This window comes from Rhinolophus sinicus, linkage group LG05 (assembly GCF_036562045.2).
Source record: "Rhinolophus sinicus isolate RSC01 linkage group LG05, ASM3656204v1, whole genome shotgun sequence".
Taxonomy (NCBI): domain Eukaryota; kingdom Metazoa; phylum Chordata; class Mammalia; order Chiroptera; family Rhinolophidae; genus Rhinolophus; species Rhinolophus sinicus.
In genome coordinates this window covers 82429923-82447897 of record NC_133755.1, presented here as the reverse complement: position 1 = coordinate 82447897, position 17975 = coordinate 82429923, and the positions used below count along the sequence as shown (strand labels likewise).

Below are 17975 nucleotides of genomic sequence, written 5' to 3'. Positions count from 1 at the left end.
CTTGTGCTTTCCCCATCCAGTTTACTTAGCTGTGGCCTCAGCGGGCAGCCCTCGGCCCTGGAGCTTCATGGGTGTGGAAGGCAGAACACCTGCCACCACTGACCTGCGGTGGTGGCAGCTGGTGTAGAAGGGCACCAGTGGGGCCCCAAGCCGGAGCCACGAGCTTACGGGGTCTGGCTTATGGGTCCGTTTCCACCTTTTGTAGAACGGTCCCAGCACACAGTGGGTGGGTGGGACAGTCTGCCCGACCCAGGCTGGCACCAGTGAGTGATGTGCTAGCCTAGCCCACTGCTCAACTGCCAGGCTGACTGGGGGGACGCACTGAGCATGAGGCCTCAGCATGTCACCTTCCTGGGGAAGGGGGGCGTGGGGTCTGGAGCAGGAAGCGAGAGCAGCACCCTGGGCACAGGAGACCCGGTTTCCAGCCGCAGCTCAGACATCTGCTTGAGGAGCAACCCTGGGCAAATGACTTAATCTGACTGCCCTGAATGTGACACCTGTGGGGTGCAGGAATCCACGGGTGGGCTCCAGAGATGTCCTTGAGCCCCTGAATGGTAACTGACACCTGTGTGTCAGGAGCACTGCGCCTTCACAGGGACACGGCCCCCCTGCCCTGCCCTGCCCTCTGGGCTGCGCTTCAGTACGTGTACATGGTGGGGGCTCGCTAAATGAAGTCAAGGTCAGTATGAGATGCCAGGACAGGCCCCTCCGCTGCTGCTCACGCTCAGATGTCAGCAATTGGAAGCTACACAACAGGACGTGTTCACCTGTCCAATTCCATCTCGAAGTGCAGTAAGGTAAACTAACAGACTGAAAACAGCTCTCAAACATCCCTCTACTATAAAGGGGATGGGAGAAGGCCAGAGCGATACCGGGGCAAACAGCGCTGGACTCCTGAGAAATTCCAGCTGCTGTCACCCTGAATAACTCCACGTGGTCAGGCAGAGAAAGTCAGAGTGCACGTGCTTGGAAAGGGGCCCAACCGAAGTGAGCATGACTCGTGTCAAGGCCAAGGGCACAGCAGAGATAGGGAAGCATGTGGCGTCACCACCCCGGGACACCGAGGAGTTACGTTCTCAGGTGACCACAGAACCAATCACGTTAGCACAGAGGGCAGGATCCACACTGCCTGGGAGCATTCCTTTCAGAGCCTGAGCTCCAACGACCCACCAGTGCCCCAGTGGAGGAAAATGTCCCTCTCGGGCTCTGCTTCACACTGGGGCACAGGCCATCCCGACAGAGCAGTAAGCGCCTGGAGTGCTATGGGGCGGGAAGGGTGGGCAGGCCGGTAGGGAGGAAGCTGAGGCGGGGAGGCCTCCTGATAGCAGTGCTGGGCCCCCTGAAGCGTGGGAGGGACGATGGCAGAGGATGGGACATGGGGGCAGGATGAGGTGGTAGCTTGGGAAGCGAGGGTGGGCAACCAGGGCACTGCCCCCTGGGCACGTAAAGCCAGCTTCCGGGGCTGAGGCGTGAGGAGCTAATCCAGGGACACGAGCAGGAAGGGAAGCTCGGGGGCCTGGGGGCCTGGCTGGAAAGCCTCACAGAAGCCAGTGAAGCAGGACCTCCTCCCCGAGCTATGCCTTCCAGCGTTCTCAGCGCGCTCCTCTTCACCTGTCAGCTCCCTCCAACACATGGGAACAAGCTGGCACACTCTCAGAAACAGACAGGAAAACAGTGGGGGCCAATCTGCACGTGGCAGAAGCCTGTGGAGAAATAAATTGATGGGAGGAGCAAGAGGGCCCCCGACACTGGTGGTAAGAAGTGATGGGCTCGCCGACTCGGCCTGCTTCTCGCCACCCTGAGCCTGAGCCAGACTCATTCCCATGTGCCATTTGCCCATCCTTCTAGTATGACCACCCACTGCATGCCTGCTCTCAACCCCACCCTGCTGTCTAAGGTTCAGGGCTCTCCGCCTGGTGAGGGGCACAACCGGAGGGCCTCCCACATACCCTAGGGGGGGCTCAGAAACCCTGGGGCTGTCAAGGCCTCTCCAAGCCAGGGCCCTGCCTTTCACCAGCTCGAGGCGGCCTCCGCACTCGCCGCAGACAGCACGGGCCTCTCACCTGCTCCCTCCCCCTGCAGTCCTTCCAAGTCCCAAGCCTCTCCCAACCCCCAGGACAGTAAGTCGAGTGCAGACAGTCAAAGCTGGTGAGGTCCGGGATGGCATCCTGGCTCTGCCACTTACTGGCAGTGCCTCCACCCTCTGGTCTCAGCAGCCCCGTCTGCGACCTGACTGACAACACCCGCAGGGCTGTGTGCCAGCTCGGCGCCTGGCATGCGGTAAACACTCGGGAGAGGAAGGCTCCCCCGTGCGCCCTGCGGCCCTTAGAAGCCTCCCCACAGCACTTAACCCTTGTCCGGGCTGTTGTTTTTACTGCTTTATGCGCCTGTGTCCCCAGCTGGACCATCACCTTCCTTAAGACACGAGCGTTTCCGATTTCAGATCCATTCACTGCAGGAAACGCAGAAAATCTATTACCCTCCAAAAAGGAAGACGGGGCCCCCTGCAGCCCCGAGATCCCCACGGAGCACACCCCGCTTACCGCCTGCACCTCTGTCCATAGATTCTTCTTTTGAAAATCAAGATCATGTTACAGATGGATTTTTGTATCTCGATTTCTTCACTCAACACTCCAAGGTAAACGTTTTCCCACATCAGACGTTCTTCAAGAACATATTTTTGACGTCTACATAACACTCCAGCATGAGGGGCACTATCATGGACTCAATCAACACTTCCACGCAGGGAGGTCAGGCTGAGCTGCCAGTTAGAGCCCTGTACCGGCAGGCTCGGGGCTACAGATCTGCCAGTTACCTTCTTTCTAAGCTGATCAAATGCCTTTTCCCCCTTCCCCTAAGAAAGCCCTTTCCTGTGGACAAAATTTGTGTTGAAAAATGGAACTGGCTACGATGCACGAGCCAGTGTGCTGGGCTGCCCGCCTGGTGTCAGTCCCGGGTCAGCTTAGGGAGCACCTGGCACTCCTCCCCGCCCTGACCCTCGCCCTGCAAACCAAAGGCCCTTTCGCCTGCAGGCAACAGTGTGCATCAAGTTCAACGTGCAACGCTTGCTCGTCCAGCTCAGTCACCACACCATAGGAGGAACAGCCAGGAGAACGAGGGTAGTTAGACAAGACAGGGCCCAGGAGGCCATGACAAAGGTCATCAGTTTCCTAAAGGGCTTACGTGTGTTCTCTGTGGCCCCAAAAGGTACACCTGGAACCAAGGGACAGAAGCCACGAGGAAACAGGAAACACATTTTTGTTCAATATCAAGAACATTTTAAATCAGCCCGAGCGATGGAAAGAATGAATGGGCTACTACTTTGTAAGGTGGTAGATTCCCCGACACGGGAAAAACATCGCGGCAAAGAGTATCCGGAAGGGATTCAGGCACACAGAGGATGCTGAGACCACATGACGCTTAAGTCCCTGCCACCCCGAGAGGGAGCTGTGTGACCCCCACAAATGCCCTGTCCTTCTCCCACAAAAAACTTGTAGGACCCCATCACAGGGAAATTACACAGTGGAGCCTCGTCTGTGAGACACCCTCTGTCTCCAGATCTTCCTACGACACCGAGAGCCGGGCTTCCTGGGAGCTACTTGTGCAGAGTCTCCAGGGCATTTCAGAACCAAGGGAAACATTTGCAGCCTACTGAAAACCCAACCACAGGGATACACCATAGCTAATGTGATGTAAGTTATAGCACATGCAACGAGGGAATGTTTCTAAACAAAAATGGCCCTCTTCTTGTGTGTTACCCTTCTCTTTTTTTTTCTGGTTGCTAAAACTTAATTAGCCTTACGGTCCATCTGGCAACTTACATGCATTTACCCAGGATGCTTTGCATGGCTACTCAGGCCACGCTAGATACTGAAGTAACGCACTCAAGTGAGGTGTAATCAGCAGTCCTCGTGCAGACGCCACCTGCCAGCTGCCCTCCAGAACTGAGAGCAGTGATGAGAACAGTTTGTACCTTGGGCCACAGGAGAGGCCCTGGAAAAACGGAGCTGCTGGCCTCCCTCAATGAGTGCCCTTCCCTAATGGGAACAGACACGTCCTGACAGATGCCCTGCATCACGCGTGGACCTTTGGCCCAGGGCTAGACTTCCCCAGATGCCCGCCCAGCTCCTTTCTGGTCGGGAGCACCGGGAGGGCAGGGAAAGTTGTCATGGTGCTTTGATATTCAAGGGTTGGGAACCTTACTCTGTCCAAAATTAGCAGAAGGAGGGGTGAGAAGTCAAGAGCTCAGCCTCTAAAATACTGAAGCCCAGGGAGGGGGCTGAAGTCCACGGCCTTCCGCTGCCTGTCTGATGGCCTGAGGAAAGGGTGTGCTCAGAATGGGGCGGCCCCTGAGCACTCAGGGCCGGAGGCCACCCAGCCCGGCTCACTGTCTCTGTTCTGGGATTGTTGGCCTTCCCCAAGAAACATGGTGAGTCAGAGGTTAGTTTATAAGAATCGTAAATAAACTCAGTTTAACTTTTTAAAAATGTTCTATTTTAAAACCTAGTATTTTTGAAAGCTAAAACATAACTGTCTGGCCCTAAGTTGGCTTTGGAAGTTGCTGCAGAGTTCACTGTGTGCCCTGGAAGTGAAGATGGCCTGTGCGAGGTGAGCTGTCCAATCGGGGCCCCTTCTGGAAGCCCCAGGCCAGAAGCACCAAATGCAACCCCGTGGGTGGGACCCCACAGAGATCCAGACTGGAGAGTGGAGGGCAGGGCTGGGAGCTCTGGGCTGATTGCACAGAGGCAGCGGGGTGAGGTGGGCACAGATAGAGGGAACTGCTTCAGAGAGGGCAAGGCAAAGTCAACCCAGGACTGCGCTCCCAGGAACTGGGGAGCAGGCAGCTGGCCTGCCAGGGAGCAAGGGGGGGGGCAGGGAAGGCTTGCTGACGCCACCTCCAAGCAAGCCCCGAGACAGACATGCAAGACAGTGAGAGAGAGTACATAAACGGTTACAGTCCCACCCCCTACATACACATGGGAAAGAGCCGGGCAATACGGCGGCTCAGACACTCAGACACAGACTCCGGGGCACTTGCTCCTGCTCTGCCAAGTACTAGGAGTGTGAACACGAGCAAGCCGCTTAGCTGCCCTGTATCTGGAAAACGGACATGGTAATACTAGTACCACGTCAGGGCCGCCGGGACGATTCAGTGAGCTGACACATGCACAGCACTACGAAGGGCGCCCAGCGTGCCACGGGCACAAGTGAGAAGGACCAGTTCTCACGTCTCTCTGTGAAATGTGCCCTGGGGATGCTGGTACTGCCTCTGAGGTGAGCCCAGGCCCTGGGCTCAGCTGTGCTGCCCCAGCCCCACCCATGAGGCTGTCTCGGGCAGGGCTTCCAGGAGAAAGATGGCTCTGAGCTACTTCAGACTAGCAAAGGGAGCACCGCCTCCTGCCCAGGGTTCTCCCCAGGCGCAGACTCCACAGGGAGCCTGAGGAAAGGCACCTCAAGTTTTCTCTTTTTTTTGACTTGTATTTGTAACAAAATGATACCAATCCTTCAAACCAGCAACACAGCCTCTCCCCTGAGCCATCTGTGAGGCCCCGGGTACCTGAGGCTGTGCGGCCTCACTCCCCAGCCCAGACAGGCCAGGGAACAGGCCCTTCTGCCAGAGACAAGCCTCCGTGCTTCCGGGGACTACCTGCTTGACAGCAAAGTTTTGGAGAACAAAGGAACCTTCTGGTGTCCAGCCGAGCTGGGATGGAGGGTCACCACAGGGACCTGGCTGTCCTGTCCACCCAAACTCCTGGTTTCTGACCGGCCTTGACGCCTCACCACACAACACACGACCTGAGGTCTGAGAGGGAGACCGGGGACAGGACAAAGGTCTGCAGTCAGGGACCCTCCTTGGGATGCAGACTTGCAGAGCTCTCCCTACAGAACTGTTTCTGGAGCAGAATTAGAGGGGACAGAGTTTAGAAACAAGGTGCCCGACACTCAGCTAATTTCCCAGATGCCTAAGTCACTTCAGCCAGCTCTGCTCTGGGATGTGGGGCTACGTACAGTTTCAAACTCCAGCAGCAGCCACGGGGACACCAGGGCAGCACGTTTCACGGAGCAGCACCCACCCATGCAGAGGCCTTGGCACTTACCAGGAAGCGGACATCGTCAAAGCCATTCAGAAGCAACTTGCTCTCATATTGCTGCAGCCCAACCGCCTCCAGCCACTCCCCGACGCTCTGCTCCAGCGTCCGCGAACCTGACGAGAGAGGAATCGGCAGACGCTTGAAAAGGGAAAAACCATTAAGGCGGTAGCAGCGGCACTCAGAGGAAGACAGATGGCACTGCCACATCATGGTCATTACCATAAAGCAGCCAAACTACGGACCAGAGAGCAGAGGGCAGAGGGCCCGCAGCTCCTCTTCCGCGGGCAGCACGCCGGGCGCCCCACTCTCCCAACCTTGGGCGGCTGCGCCCACTCACACCCCTCGGCCTGAGCTGCTGCAGGGCCACGGGGCCACACGCACGAGCTCTGCCCACAGGTCAGGGGAAGCCAACCCCCAACGGTCTCCGGTCAGCTCCTCGTCAGCGTTCACACTGAGGTAGTTCAGAAAGTCTGGTCCCACAGGCACTAGCGGGGCTGGGGAGCCCCTCTCATCCATGCACGCCGGGAGCCCCGTGGGGCTGTGGCAGCGGCCCGGTCCTGTGACCTTGCAGCACACACTGGTCAGGAGAGCGCACACATCTTCATGCAGCTCAGGGACACAGGCACACAGCGAGGGCTCCAGGAGAAAAGCGGCGGTGGCTGCTCGCAGGGACCCAGCACATGCAACCCAAGCAGCAGCGGACACGGCAGGGGAGGAAAGAGACTGTTACTTGTTTTCCCCCAGCAGTCCCGGAACAAGCAAACCATGGCCCTTTGTGCTCAGAGGCGCAGGCAGTGAGGGCCGAGCGGGGCGCATGGACCGAGGCTCAGGGTGTCTGTGTTGGCGCCAACATCGCATTCTGCGGGCGGCGCGGCCGGTGGGCCAAGGAGCCTGCTCCGCAGCTAGACCCTGGCGGCCGGAGAGCGGGGCGTGTCCCGGGCCGGGGCGCTGTCTGAAGGGCTGCCTTCCCGGGCTGGGCGGCTTTGCAGGGGCCGGGCATTCATTGTCCTCTTCTGCTAGTGGCTGCTCCTGTGTCTCGTCTGCCCGCTCAGGTGGAAAGCAGGCAGGCAGATCCAGCTCTGGGCGAAGGACGATGACAAAACCCAGCCGGATAAAAGGAAAGGAAGCGCTCCTCTGTTAGCTGAGCTGTGGCAGCTGAAGTCTATTCACGTTCAGTGCTGTCCTCTCTTCGGCTGAGACATAAAGACAGCAAGTGTCTCCCCAGGGTCTCGGGTCCTGGCGTTCTCCTCTGAGGCCAGGCAGGGAAGGGAGGACACCTACTCGCTATGCTCCTTGGGTAGGACAGGGAGTAGTGATGCAGGGAGGAAAAAAGTTCAGCCCTTCCTGGCAGACCGTGGATGCTCTGAGCTGAATGCCTTAACCCCCACCTACTTCTCTGGTTTTCACAGGCAAGTACAGGTAAAAGAAGGGAAAAAGAGAAAGGGAGGAAAAAGAGGTGCGAGGACGGAAGAAGAACCAACTACAAAAACATCACCTCCAGAGAACTCTTGACACGGTGAAAGTCATTCTGTCGCTCCTGGCACTTTGTGCCCGCAGGGCAGGCCAAGGCCAACTGGCTGGGTCAGCTAGGAGACCCGGGTGAGCCAGGGTCCCAGGCTCCCCTCTCGGCTGTCCTCCACAGAACAGATGGTGGTCGGCGCCCCGGGTGGCCTCCCGACGCGCGCTGTAGCAGCAGCCCGAGCCGTCTGGGACTACTTGAGCTCCCCTGCCCTTGAGCGGTGCTGTTTGCTCCGGGGATCTAAGCGGTAGGCTCTTGTCTGCCCATGAAGTCAAGTGTCCCTGGCTGCTGATTCATTCTTGCCTGTGATCCCCCAGCCGGAGCTGTGGTCCTGCCTGCTGCCGGTGGATGTGTGCGCTCACAGAACCGCAGCCGAGTGCTTTGTCTAAAGGCTCCTGGGCTCCACGCTGCCTGCTGCCGGCTCCACGGTCCTTGCTCACTCTCATAAGGTCTGGCCCTCCCCCTCCTCCCCTCATCCCCTCCTCCCCTCCACGCTCAGGAAAATACATTAGGGATCGGACATTGAAGCAGAAGCAGCGGCTGCTGCCGCTGCCGAGGGAAAGACAGCAGCACTAGCATCCGAGCCAAACGACAGATTTCCCAGTATCCGATGTTGTCCAACACACATGCACATGAAAGGTAAAGACGGCGAAACTTTACCTCCAGCTCAGGGGGCTGGAGGCAGCTTCTCGGGGAGAACAGAGAAGGGACATTCCTATAATTGTGGCCCATAGTTTCTAGGACAGCCAGAGATGGGACAGAGGAATGACACTGCCCTGAGGGCACAGCCCGTAGGTTAAGTGACCCTCAAACCTACTCTCCACTTAAGGAATGACTGTGCCTCTCTGCCAAGAAGATACACCTCGGGGATCACAAAACTAGGTGACAAAGTAAGGATCCTACACCTGATGTTCCTCAGGTGAGCGCACCAAACAGCCCGGAAGTGACTTCTCTCTGGCCCGTCACAGTGCAGGGAAGCGCCAGGTCTAGAGCCAGCCACTCGCAATCTGAGGGAAAGGGCGTGGGAGGGGAGGCACCCAGGGCAGGGGAAACCGGGACAAACCTCCACAGCTGCAGAGACAAAAAAGGCAACGTGTACAGGGCCAACCACCCAGGGACCCCATGCCACCCTCTAAACATGCCGGGGGGCGCCTGCATCCCAACAGGCTATAGATGGCCCTGAAAAAGCAGGGGCTCTGTGTGCAGGGAGATCAGGCCCCAGGAGGGGCTGGCACTGAGCGGCTACTCAACAGCTACAATGACTGGCTTTAGCAAAAGCAAGCGGAGCGGTGAGGTTCGTGGCCTGGGCCAGGAGGAAGGCTTACCCTCTTGGACTCCTGACAGCGGGATGGTTGTAACCATGGCTGTTGGGGATTCGGGTAACCAGCTTCAGTGCTGGCAGCTCAGGGGCCCATGGTCCAAAACAGGACTGAGACTCAAGTGCCACAGAGGGTCTCACCCTTCAAGGCATGACTGTCTGCAAAGCCAGTCACACCAGGCAATCCCACACTTAGGTAAGGGCTGGCCGCTGGAAGGGCTGCTTCCCCAACCAGGCTGGCAAGCTCAGAGCCCAGGTCTCTTCTAGATCTGGAAGCCCATGGACAAGCTGAACCCCTGATACTGACCATTCAAAATAAATAAGAGTTAAGGATTCTGCTTTGGTCTGGACTGACGGCTGCTGCTCCCGAGGTTGTGGGGGAAGCCCCGCCCCCACCCATCGGCCAGAGGCCAAGTTCCTGAGCTGGCAGTGGGGCAGATCAGTGGTGGGAGCTCGGCAGCACAGGTACACGTACCCTCTGCTCAGGCGGCCTCCCTTGTGTGCCTGCCCTTGACTTCCTAAGCTAGCGTATGGACAATGGTTCCACTAAACGATGACTAAAGCGAGATTGTATGTTGGGATCCAGAAACCTAGGGGGATAGTGGGACCAACTCTCGCCCTCACATGGTTACATGGGGGGCAAGGGCTCGGGGTGCGACCAGCAGGGCAAAGAAAGAGCTCCGTGTCAGCACCTCCAAGGAGAAGGGTTCTCCTAGGAGAGTGTTTCCCAGAGGTGCTGCCACGGCTCCTGATGTAGCAAAGCCAAGAGGTAATGGCCTGTTTCTGACCCCAAACTCTCAAGCACACGCAAGTGATTTAGGTTCCTCTGACACCGAGGGGGACAGGGAAGCAAAGTGGCCTCGACTGAACTGACTGGTGTCGGTCCTGTTCCTGGCTGTGCCCAAAGCACAGCTTTGAAAATGGCATGATGACTGTCTCAGTCCTGGGCGTCTGTTCCCCACAAACACCTGCCTCTTGGTAAAGCCTGAAAACGACAACAGGGTGACCCTGTGGCCTGAGAGGAAGCAACTGCCTGGAAACAGATCCACAAACTCTCAGCCAGAAAAGCCACCTCGGCAGACCCTGCTGTCCTCCAAGGCTGACAAAGACGGACTAAACCCAGCGATGCCCGCTTGCTAGAACCCAGGGAAACAAGGCTGCTGGAGGGAGGGTGGCTCTAGGAACCCAGCCTGAAAAACGGGACTGGGAGACGAGCCAGGGGAGCAGAGACCCTCTTCTCTAGGCCTCGACGAGTCAGTAATGACTTCATGGACAAAAACGAGCAGAGCCACTGCTTACTGAGTGCCTCTTCAGGTCGGGTATTAGTATACAGTACTCATCCCCACAAACCCAGCAGGGAGGTGCTGTCATTCAAATGTGTGGACAGGGAACTGGGGGCTCAGGGAGACTAAGTGACTGGCGCAAGACACACATGGATTTAGAACTAGGATGTGAACCCAGGACTGAGGCTCCAGAGCCCATACTCTGTCCACAAGCCCCATGGCCTCAGGTCCTTTCTCCCAGATGTGCACACCTGTCCCCACCCATCAGACTTCCTACCAGGGCCAGAGGCCCATGGAGGCACTAGCGGTGTCACCTGGGGCTACCAGGCCAATCCTGGATGGAAGCTCGGAGTGAGCAAGGAATTCTACCCCTTCAGTGCAGAGGCGTTTCCTCGCTAAGGGGGAGGGACCCGGTTGGGCGGGGGCAGCAGGAGATCTGCTTGGGGGAAGGAGTGTGAGAGCTGCTCGGAATGTTACCCGACCTAAGAAAGTAACACAACCACAATTCTATTATCAAGGAAAAGGGCTTAGATATGGCCTCCCTAGTTCTGTTTCAAAGGAAGGAAACAGAGGCAGCCCTTGCCCCCTAGGGCTGTGATATGAAAAGAATTCCCAAGGTAGTAGTGATCTGAAGTAAAAACGATGAGTGACTACGTAAATGGAAAAGTGGAGAAACGGACACAGGGAGGAAGCAGCAAAGCCGGCCCCTCCAGAAGCAGGCTAACCATCTGGGACCACTGGTCCACGCCCATGCTCTGCCACTGTCACGGACTAGGCAAACAAGAGCCACGTTTCCACGAAGGGGTAGTGGGGACCCACACCGCGGGGCGCTCCAGTTTAAGCCAACTGGAAAAAGCCTACATTTACGAAAAGGATTATGAGTAACAACTGCTGATTTAAAACATACAGTTTCTTAATAGGCAGCCTGAAATTCTGTACACATTCCCTTCCAATATGTGAAATGAGCTATGGCTCTAACAATAAGTACTGGATGGGCCGTCTGGATGCAAGAGATTCTCAGTTGTGCGAGCATGACGTGGTCTGACGTGAGCTCGCTCACCCTGTAAGGGTCTGTTTTCTGTGTCGAAGGGAAAACCTGAGCCAGAAAGGACCAGGGGGCTGTGTTCTGTGGGGAAGAGGACAGCTTGGTACAATACCTGAGGTCTTCTGCTGTTCCTGAGAAAAGTCAATCCCTTCTCCGATAGAGCTCATGATTTTCTCAATCTGCAACGGAAGAAAGAGGAACAGAAAGGACAGGCTGTCAGGCTTGGGTGAAACATGGCCAGCTTGCCATCAGGGCACTGGGGGCAGGCCTCCAGGGCTCTTCGAGATGATTCCGAGGCTGGCACCAACCGGCAAGGTGTCAGAACTCTGCTGCTCAGACCGAGAAAGGCCCACTCTGGGCATAGCCCAGTAGGGTCTGAAGACATGCTCTGAAGGGAGTGAGAGGGTAACGACCTGGGCTTGGCTGCTGAAAATGCCAAAGAGCCTCTCTTCCAAGGCATTTATGTATCACTCTATCCCCCCAGTTCACCCAGACCAGGTAGCGATTGGGTAGAGGGTGTGAGAGCAGGCCAGACCTGGCACGTGTCACTGGTCATGCCAGAATTTTAATTCCATGAGGAGAGTTTGCCAGCTTTGTCTCCTGTTGCACCCCAAGTGCTAGGGCAGCGCCTGGCAAACCATAAGCACTCCACAGGTAAGTGATATTGTATGACGCCACATTGGAGGTGTGAGGCCGATTTCTAGGGCTGAGATAAGCAGAGCACCTGACACAGGAGCCTCTTGGAAGCCAAGGTGGGTAGGCACATAACCCTGAACGGAGGCTCCTTTGCTCCCTGGAGGCCAGCAGTCCCTGACAGCTCTGCATTCAGGGATAAGAAGGACGCACACACTCGTCCTTCCTCTCGACCACAGCAGAGAGCTGGTCTCAAAGCATCCACCATCTCCAGCACTGCCCCGGTGTGGACCTGTCTCAGCCATCTGGCTTGGGCTGTCATCCTGAGCCAGACTCAAGCCTCCCACCCTAGGAAATCTGACCAGGGGCAGGATCGTGCAGTGAGGAGACGGCCCCCTTCTCTTCTTCCCTTCCCACTCCTTTCTGGGCTGCAGTGATAATGAGCTCATTTGCTGCTCTTTTTCCAAAGAAATGGAAAGAGGACCTTTTGTACCAGGGCTTGGAAGGCTTTTCCTCTAAGTGCAAGTAAGGAGCCTGGGTCTGAGGATCAGAAAAACAACTCTGCAGCCAGCCTGCAGCTGGCAGACAGACAGCACATTTGACACCCAGCGGAAGCGCAGCGGGCAGCACCACCTCTCCCCTTGCAGCCTGAAAGGAGTGCAGGGGTGTTCTCCTCCAGCCACAGAAACGACGGGCTGTGCATGCACTACAACTCCATCCCTGTGCTTAGCAAAAGCAAAGGGAAACAAAACAGCTGACGGGGTAAATGGCCCGGAGGCTGGCTGGCAGCCCCACACAGGTCTGCTCTGCCCCCCTTAAGGAAAACCCCCGGAGGAAGCAGCAGTGCAGCAAGGGAGTGACCCAGAGGAACAAGCAGCGCATTCACCCTCCAAGGCCTTGGTGTGAAATCTACAAAAAACGAGGGTGGCACTGCCTACTGCTGCCTCTGAAGAGCTGTGTGGGCAAAAGCATCATGTACATCCCACCTCGGGCTGGAGACCTGGCTCACGGTCCATGCTCAGTACAAGGTTTGTTTGCTTTCCACGCCCCTGCCGGCGTCTGCAGCAAAACTGATCTTGGAAGTTTTAAAAAACATTTTTTACTTACATTTGCTTTTTGACAGGTAATAAATACATCCACACTTCACAGTTCAGAAGCTACCATAGGTTATTCAGAGAAATCTCCTTCCTAGCCCTGTCTCCTAGTTCTCTCTGGAGGAAACCAGTAGAACCAGTTTCTCCAGTATCCTTCTAGCTCTCTATTCACGTGTAATCAAATATGAGTGTATTCCACCACATACCAACAGAGGCATTCCATTTTCCACTTAATATCACATCTTGGAGTTCTTACACAGTTCATAAGGGACACCTTTTCCCTAATTGGGTGAGGTATGTGCTCATCCAGCGCATGGCTATACGATTACCTAACCCGTCCCGATATGCACGCGTGGTTTCTAATCTTTTCTCATTTTAAACGGTGCTACGATGACTAGTGTTCTATACATCTTTGTACACACGTGCAAGTCTATCTGTAGGATAATTCCTCGTTTTTTCCAGAGAGTTCTTCCAGCACAGAATCTCGAGTCAGCGGCAGGGAGTTCACAGGTCACAGAATCCCAACTCCCGCCCCGTCTGATTTTGCTAAAGGCCTTGCTACCTCTCCCAGTCAGTTCACCCATTTGCAGAAAACACTGATGTGTAACATTTGTCTTTTTTTTTTGCAGACTTAAAACCTTTTCGTAACTTCAACCCAGTGGTCCCATTACTCCCCTAGAGCAGCTCTTCTTCCAGAGGGACATCTGGAGACAGCTTTCCTCTTCCAGGCCAGGCTGCTTCCCTGCCCCAGGCTGCACCGAATGCCGGGCCAGGGCCAGGTCCCGAGGCCTGGGGCACCCAGTCAGATCCCAGAGCCTCGAAGCTGGGCATGCAGGAGGCACCTGCTGACGTGCCTTCCACCTTCACATTTATAGGACAAAAGTAGGGCACTCGAGGCGAGGAGACTGTTTGCTACACGGGGGGTGGGTCCTCAGCCTCTGGATCCGTCCTCCAGGCCAAAGGGGGTGATTGTGGGAGAAGCGCCATGAGGGCTGGAATCAAGCATGTTTTATTTGCCATTTTACCCCCTGGGCCTGGCTCTTGGTAAATAGGAGAAAGGAAGAAAGGAAGGGAGGAAAAGGCCTTTTAAAATGAGAGTGAACAGGTGAACACCTTGCCCCAGGAGTCACCCTCGTGCCAACTGCAAAGCGCCAGGAGAACCCCAGGTTTCCCCGGCCCTTTTGGGTGGGTATCTGAGGTGCAGACTGCAGGCCAGCTGGGAAATGCTGACGAACACTCTCAGAACTATTTCATCCCAAATAGAAAGTATGCTTTGTTTTCTGTGAACTGTAGTAGCCCAGTCAAGCTGAGAAGATTCTCGTGTACAGAAGAACTGAGAGCACTTGGCAATTTATTGACAGCTTGCAACCCAGGACGCCTTCCCGCCTCGGTGGACGCTCAGGGCTGAGGGGAAGTGGCAGGAAAGAGGTCCCGCTTGGACAGAGTGGCAGGTCCTTGCTCTGGCACTGCCGGCACAGAGCTGTCTGGGGCTGTGGTCCTGCCCAGCCCGTGGCTCTGGGTGGGGAGACAGGGGAGGAGCTGGATCTCACCGTCTCTCCCTGCACAGACCCCCCACCCCACCACGGCCCAGCACTGGCAGAGAGCGATTCTGGTCATTTCAGTCTAGACAAAGACGAGCGGTCACAGAAAACAGACACCATTCTGATCTGATTCTAAATTTCGTGGCATTTAACCATTTAGGCTTTAAAAACCCATCTGATTAGGCTGTGTTCCCAGAAACATTCTGCACCTTGGGACCGTCAGGGGAAGAAGCAGGTGGAATGTAACAGAAGGAGCACAGCTCACAGCTCTCTTCTTTCTCTACTGTTTAGGGTCAGTGACATTTTTGGAGGGAGATAGGAAATGGCCACACCTTCATCCTACACTTCCCATGAACTCTATTAGAGAACTTGTGTTTGCATCTGGTAAGGTAAGGCCTGAAGGTTATCATCACCACAATGGACTCATGTATTTAAAAAAAAATGCTTGGAAATACTCCATTGTCAGAAAGTATTCAGGATTATTCTATTCTGACCGCCCCCCCCCCCACCCTCGGGGCTGTATACAATGTATTCCCTACATGCCAGAAAACACCACCAGAACGAACACGGGAGAACCTGCCACTGGGCCACTTGACACCTGCTTGTGTGGAACACAGGACCCTGGCTGCCCACCGGCGGGCATGTAAAGAGGCCTCCTTCCCCAGCAACATAACCTGGCCGCCAGGAGCAGCTCGGATCACACCATCCACTTGTCAATGGCTACTGGGCGTGAGGGGCGGGGACTACAGCTATAGGGGGAAGAAACACTTCCCCAGGTTTCGATGGCTCTTCTGTGTGCCAGGAAGTGTGCTGGGCACAGGGGGTCCACAGGAGAACCGCAAGCCTCGGCATGACTCGGCTCCGAGGCCCATAGGAAACCTCCCTTCCAGGTGCGCAAGTGAGAAGCAGCGGCTATGCTCGGGGCTCCCAGTGGCAGCCAAATAGCAGAGAGCAGGACTCGGTCCGGTCAACAGCCTGATACAGAGGACGACAGGACAGGGCCCGCCTTCCCCCACCTGCGTTTGGTGCAAATGAGAACATGAAGGGCGATGTCTCTGGACTCACTAGCAACTGAAGTTGGCTGCCGGTCTCAGACACGCCCTCCCAACCCACTTTCTGCTGCCCGGGGAGCTCTCAGCTCCTTAGGACTCTCCTACCGGCTGGAAAACATACTCCAGTCTCCTTGGGCCTGTCCCCCAGGGCCAGGCACCTTCCAGTCTCCTCCTCCGCCCCCAACGCTTACACTGTAGCTGCCCAGAAACACGGCTTTGTGCTGTTACTCCCCTGATTAGCTGTTTCATGGTGTGTCCCAGGGACACTAACGAACCATGAAGGGTAAAGATCCTGCTTCGTACTGTTTCTTTTAGATCCCACAGGGTGCCTTGTACAGAGCTGGCACGCTGGAGGTGCTCGGTGACAAACAAGAACAGCTACCATTTGTTAAGTGTCCACGCCAAGCTGGTCACCTCGCTAATACAGCGAGAGGGGAAAGGCAGCCAACACTTCTGGACTCAGCCTGGATTCTCTAACTCCCCTTCCCTCCTCATTTTTATCTTTTCCCGGACTCCTTGGGTTGCTGGCACAGCAACCTCACACCCCACACCTTCGCTCAACAATCCTGCAGAGCCTCAACTCGCTGCCCAGCAAACACAGTGCCCCATTTTTTAGGTGAGGAAATGGAAGCTGTACTCCATGGGCGGCTCCCCAGCTCCCCGTGGATGGCACAGCTCTCACTGCTGGTCAGTGCCATGGGAGGCCAAGCCTGCTCCCTGGAGAGCTCAAGCTTCCTGCTGGGGGAGCGGAGGGGGATCGAGTGGCAGACCCTCCCCTCTGGCCAGCCGGCCTTGCCTGGACAGCTCTCTCCATCCCCAGGAGCACAGAGCCTTAAGCCCCCCTGCCTCACAGATGCCTGGCCCATGCCATCAGGTGACTGCTGACGTCAAAGCTGGGTCCCCCAGAAGGCTGTGCAGGGAACCCTACAGACTGCTGACAGCTGCACTCCAGGCCCAGCAACCACATAAGAATTCATTCCCATCTCTCGCCTTCTGCCTCTCAGCAGCAGACAGGCTCTCAGCCTAGAGTGCGCTTTGAGTCCACATTTGAAAAAGGGTCACTGACCAGGGTCGGGGTTATTTTTTTCTCCTCTGCCCCCAGGCTGAATTGCACAAGGCCTCAGGAAAGACAAAGATGGATCTTAGTATTATTTGTCCTGATTTTCTAACCTTGTCAACTGCTTTTAGGAGACAGAGGCAGGCCCGTGGGGGAGGGGAGAAGGCAGCAGGGAATGAATAACTATCTGCCAAGCGGCTCAGGGCTGTCAGCTCCGGGCTGTCCTTCTAAAGCAGACGTGGCAGCTCGCTAACAATGAGGAACGTCTTTTCCAGAGAGCAGGCTGTTAGTCTCAGCACCGTCTGTCTCATTGCAGGGGGCACTCAGACTGTAACCATATTAATTGTTTTAACCCCATTTGAATCTCCTTTCCTACACTGTCACCCTACCTTCTCAATCCTGCTTGTTCTATGAGACTGAGAGACCACACAGCTCAGTCCTACTGTCAAGCCTGCCGTGGGCCCGCCCCAGGCTAGACTGGTGGAGTGAGGACAGCCAATGGCTCCTGTGAGGGCTCTCACTCCCTTTCTCCCTCCCCACCTTTTCTTTCCCAGACCTCTTGGGTTGCTGATACTGGGCCTTGCTCCCCAAAGCATCTCACACCCCATACCTACCAACAGGCCCCTTACTGACCCGGAGATGCTCACGCCCAGGCCTACAACGCGGCAGAGATTGAGTCCTACTTGTAAACAGCACTTGCCAAATGCCCTTCTCATGCTAGAACAGCAATCTTTAACTCCAAGCCCCAAGAAACTGCTGAAAGAAGAAAAAAAGTTGGGAGACCTAGATTCCAATTAACTTTATTACCGCCTGCCACAGAACTCAGGGTTGTGCGCCAAATACTGGCTTTAAAAAGTGGGACAAGAATCTAAAAGATTAATGAAGATTATGTATTTGGGTTCCAGTCCAATTTGCGCAATCCACTTTCTATCCAGAAGTAGGCTTACTGGGGGCGCGCGGGGGTGGGGTGGGGTGCAGGAAGCCGCACACAGACCTCAGAAAGGCTACAGTTACCTATAACACGGGTAACCTGCCTTGCGGTTCTCTCTCTGGTTTCTCCTTCACCACCAATAACATCCAAGTAAGCTTCCCGAGGTCCTGCTCTTCCCCATCTGCATTTCACTCCAGCGCACTGCGAGGCTGGCTACCGAGTGAACTAGCCCAAAGAAGGCACCCTCAACTCCCACTCACAATCGATTTCCTCAGCAGTGCAGCCAGGGAAAGAGGTCCTACATCCAGCGACAGGGGAATCCTCAGATTCTGCGGGGAAACACCTGTCTTGTACATCAGGGCTGTCAGAGGTGAAATTTTGATCACCAAATTACATATACTTAAGATGTA

At 55.8% G+C, this 17975-nt stretch overlaps 1 protein-coding gene and 1 long non-coding RNA gene across 11 annotated transcripts in view; one reads left to right on the top strand and one right to left on the bottom strand.

Annotated features, from left to right (window-relative positions):
* The window catches only part of ANKS1A (ankyrin repeat and sterile alpha motif domain containing 1A), a 171181-nt gene that overhangs the window by 23330 nt on the left and 129876 nt on the right, over nucleotides 1–17975 (bottom strand). For all 10 annotated transcript variants that reach the window (XM_074332832.1, XM_074332831.1, XM_074332833.1 and 7 more), the window contains 2 exons: nucleotides 11370–11436; nucleotides 6099–6205 (listed from right to left, as the gene is read on the bottom strand). In XM_074332832.1, the coding sequence (XP_074188933.1) occupies nucleotides 6099–6205; nucleotides 11370–11436 (174 nt within the window). The remainder of the gene's footprint in view (nucleotides 1–6098; nucleotides 6206–11369; nucleotides 11437–17975) is intronic.
* LOC141571629 (uncharacterized) lies at nucleotides 1142–3345 on the top strand. The gene is made up of 3 exons (XR_012496545.1): nucleotides 1142–1244; nucleotides 2444–2638; nucleotides 3208–3345. It is a non-coding gene; the product is annotated as an uncharacterized LOC141571629 (long non-coding RNA).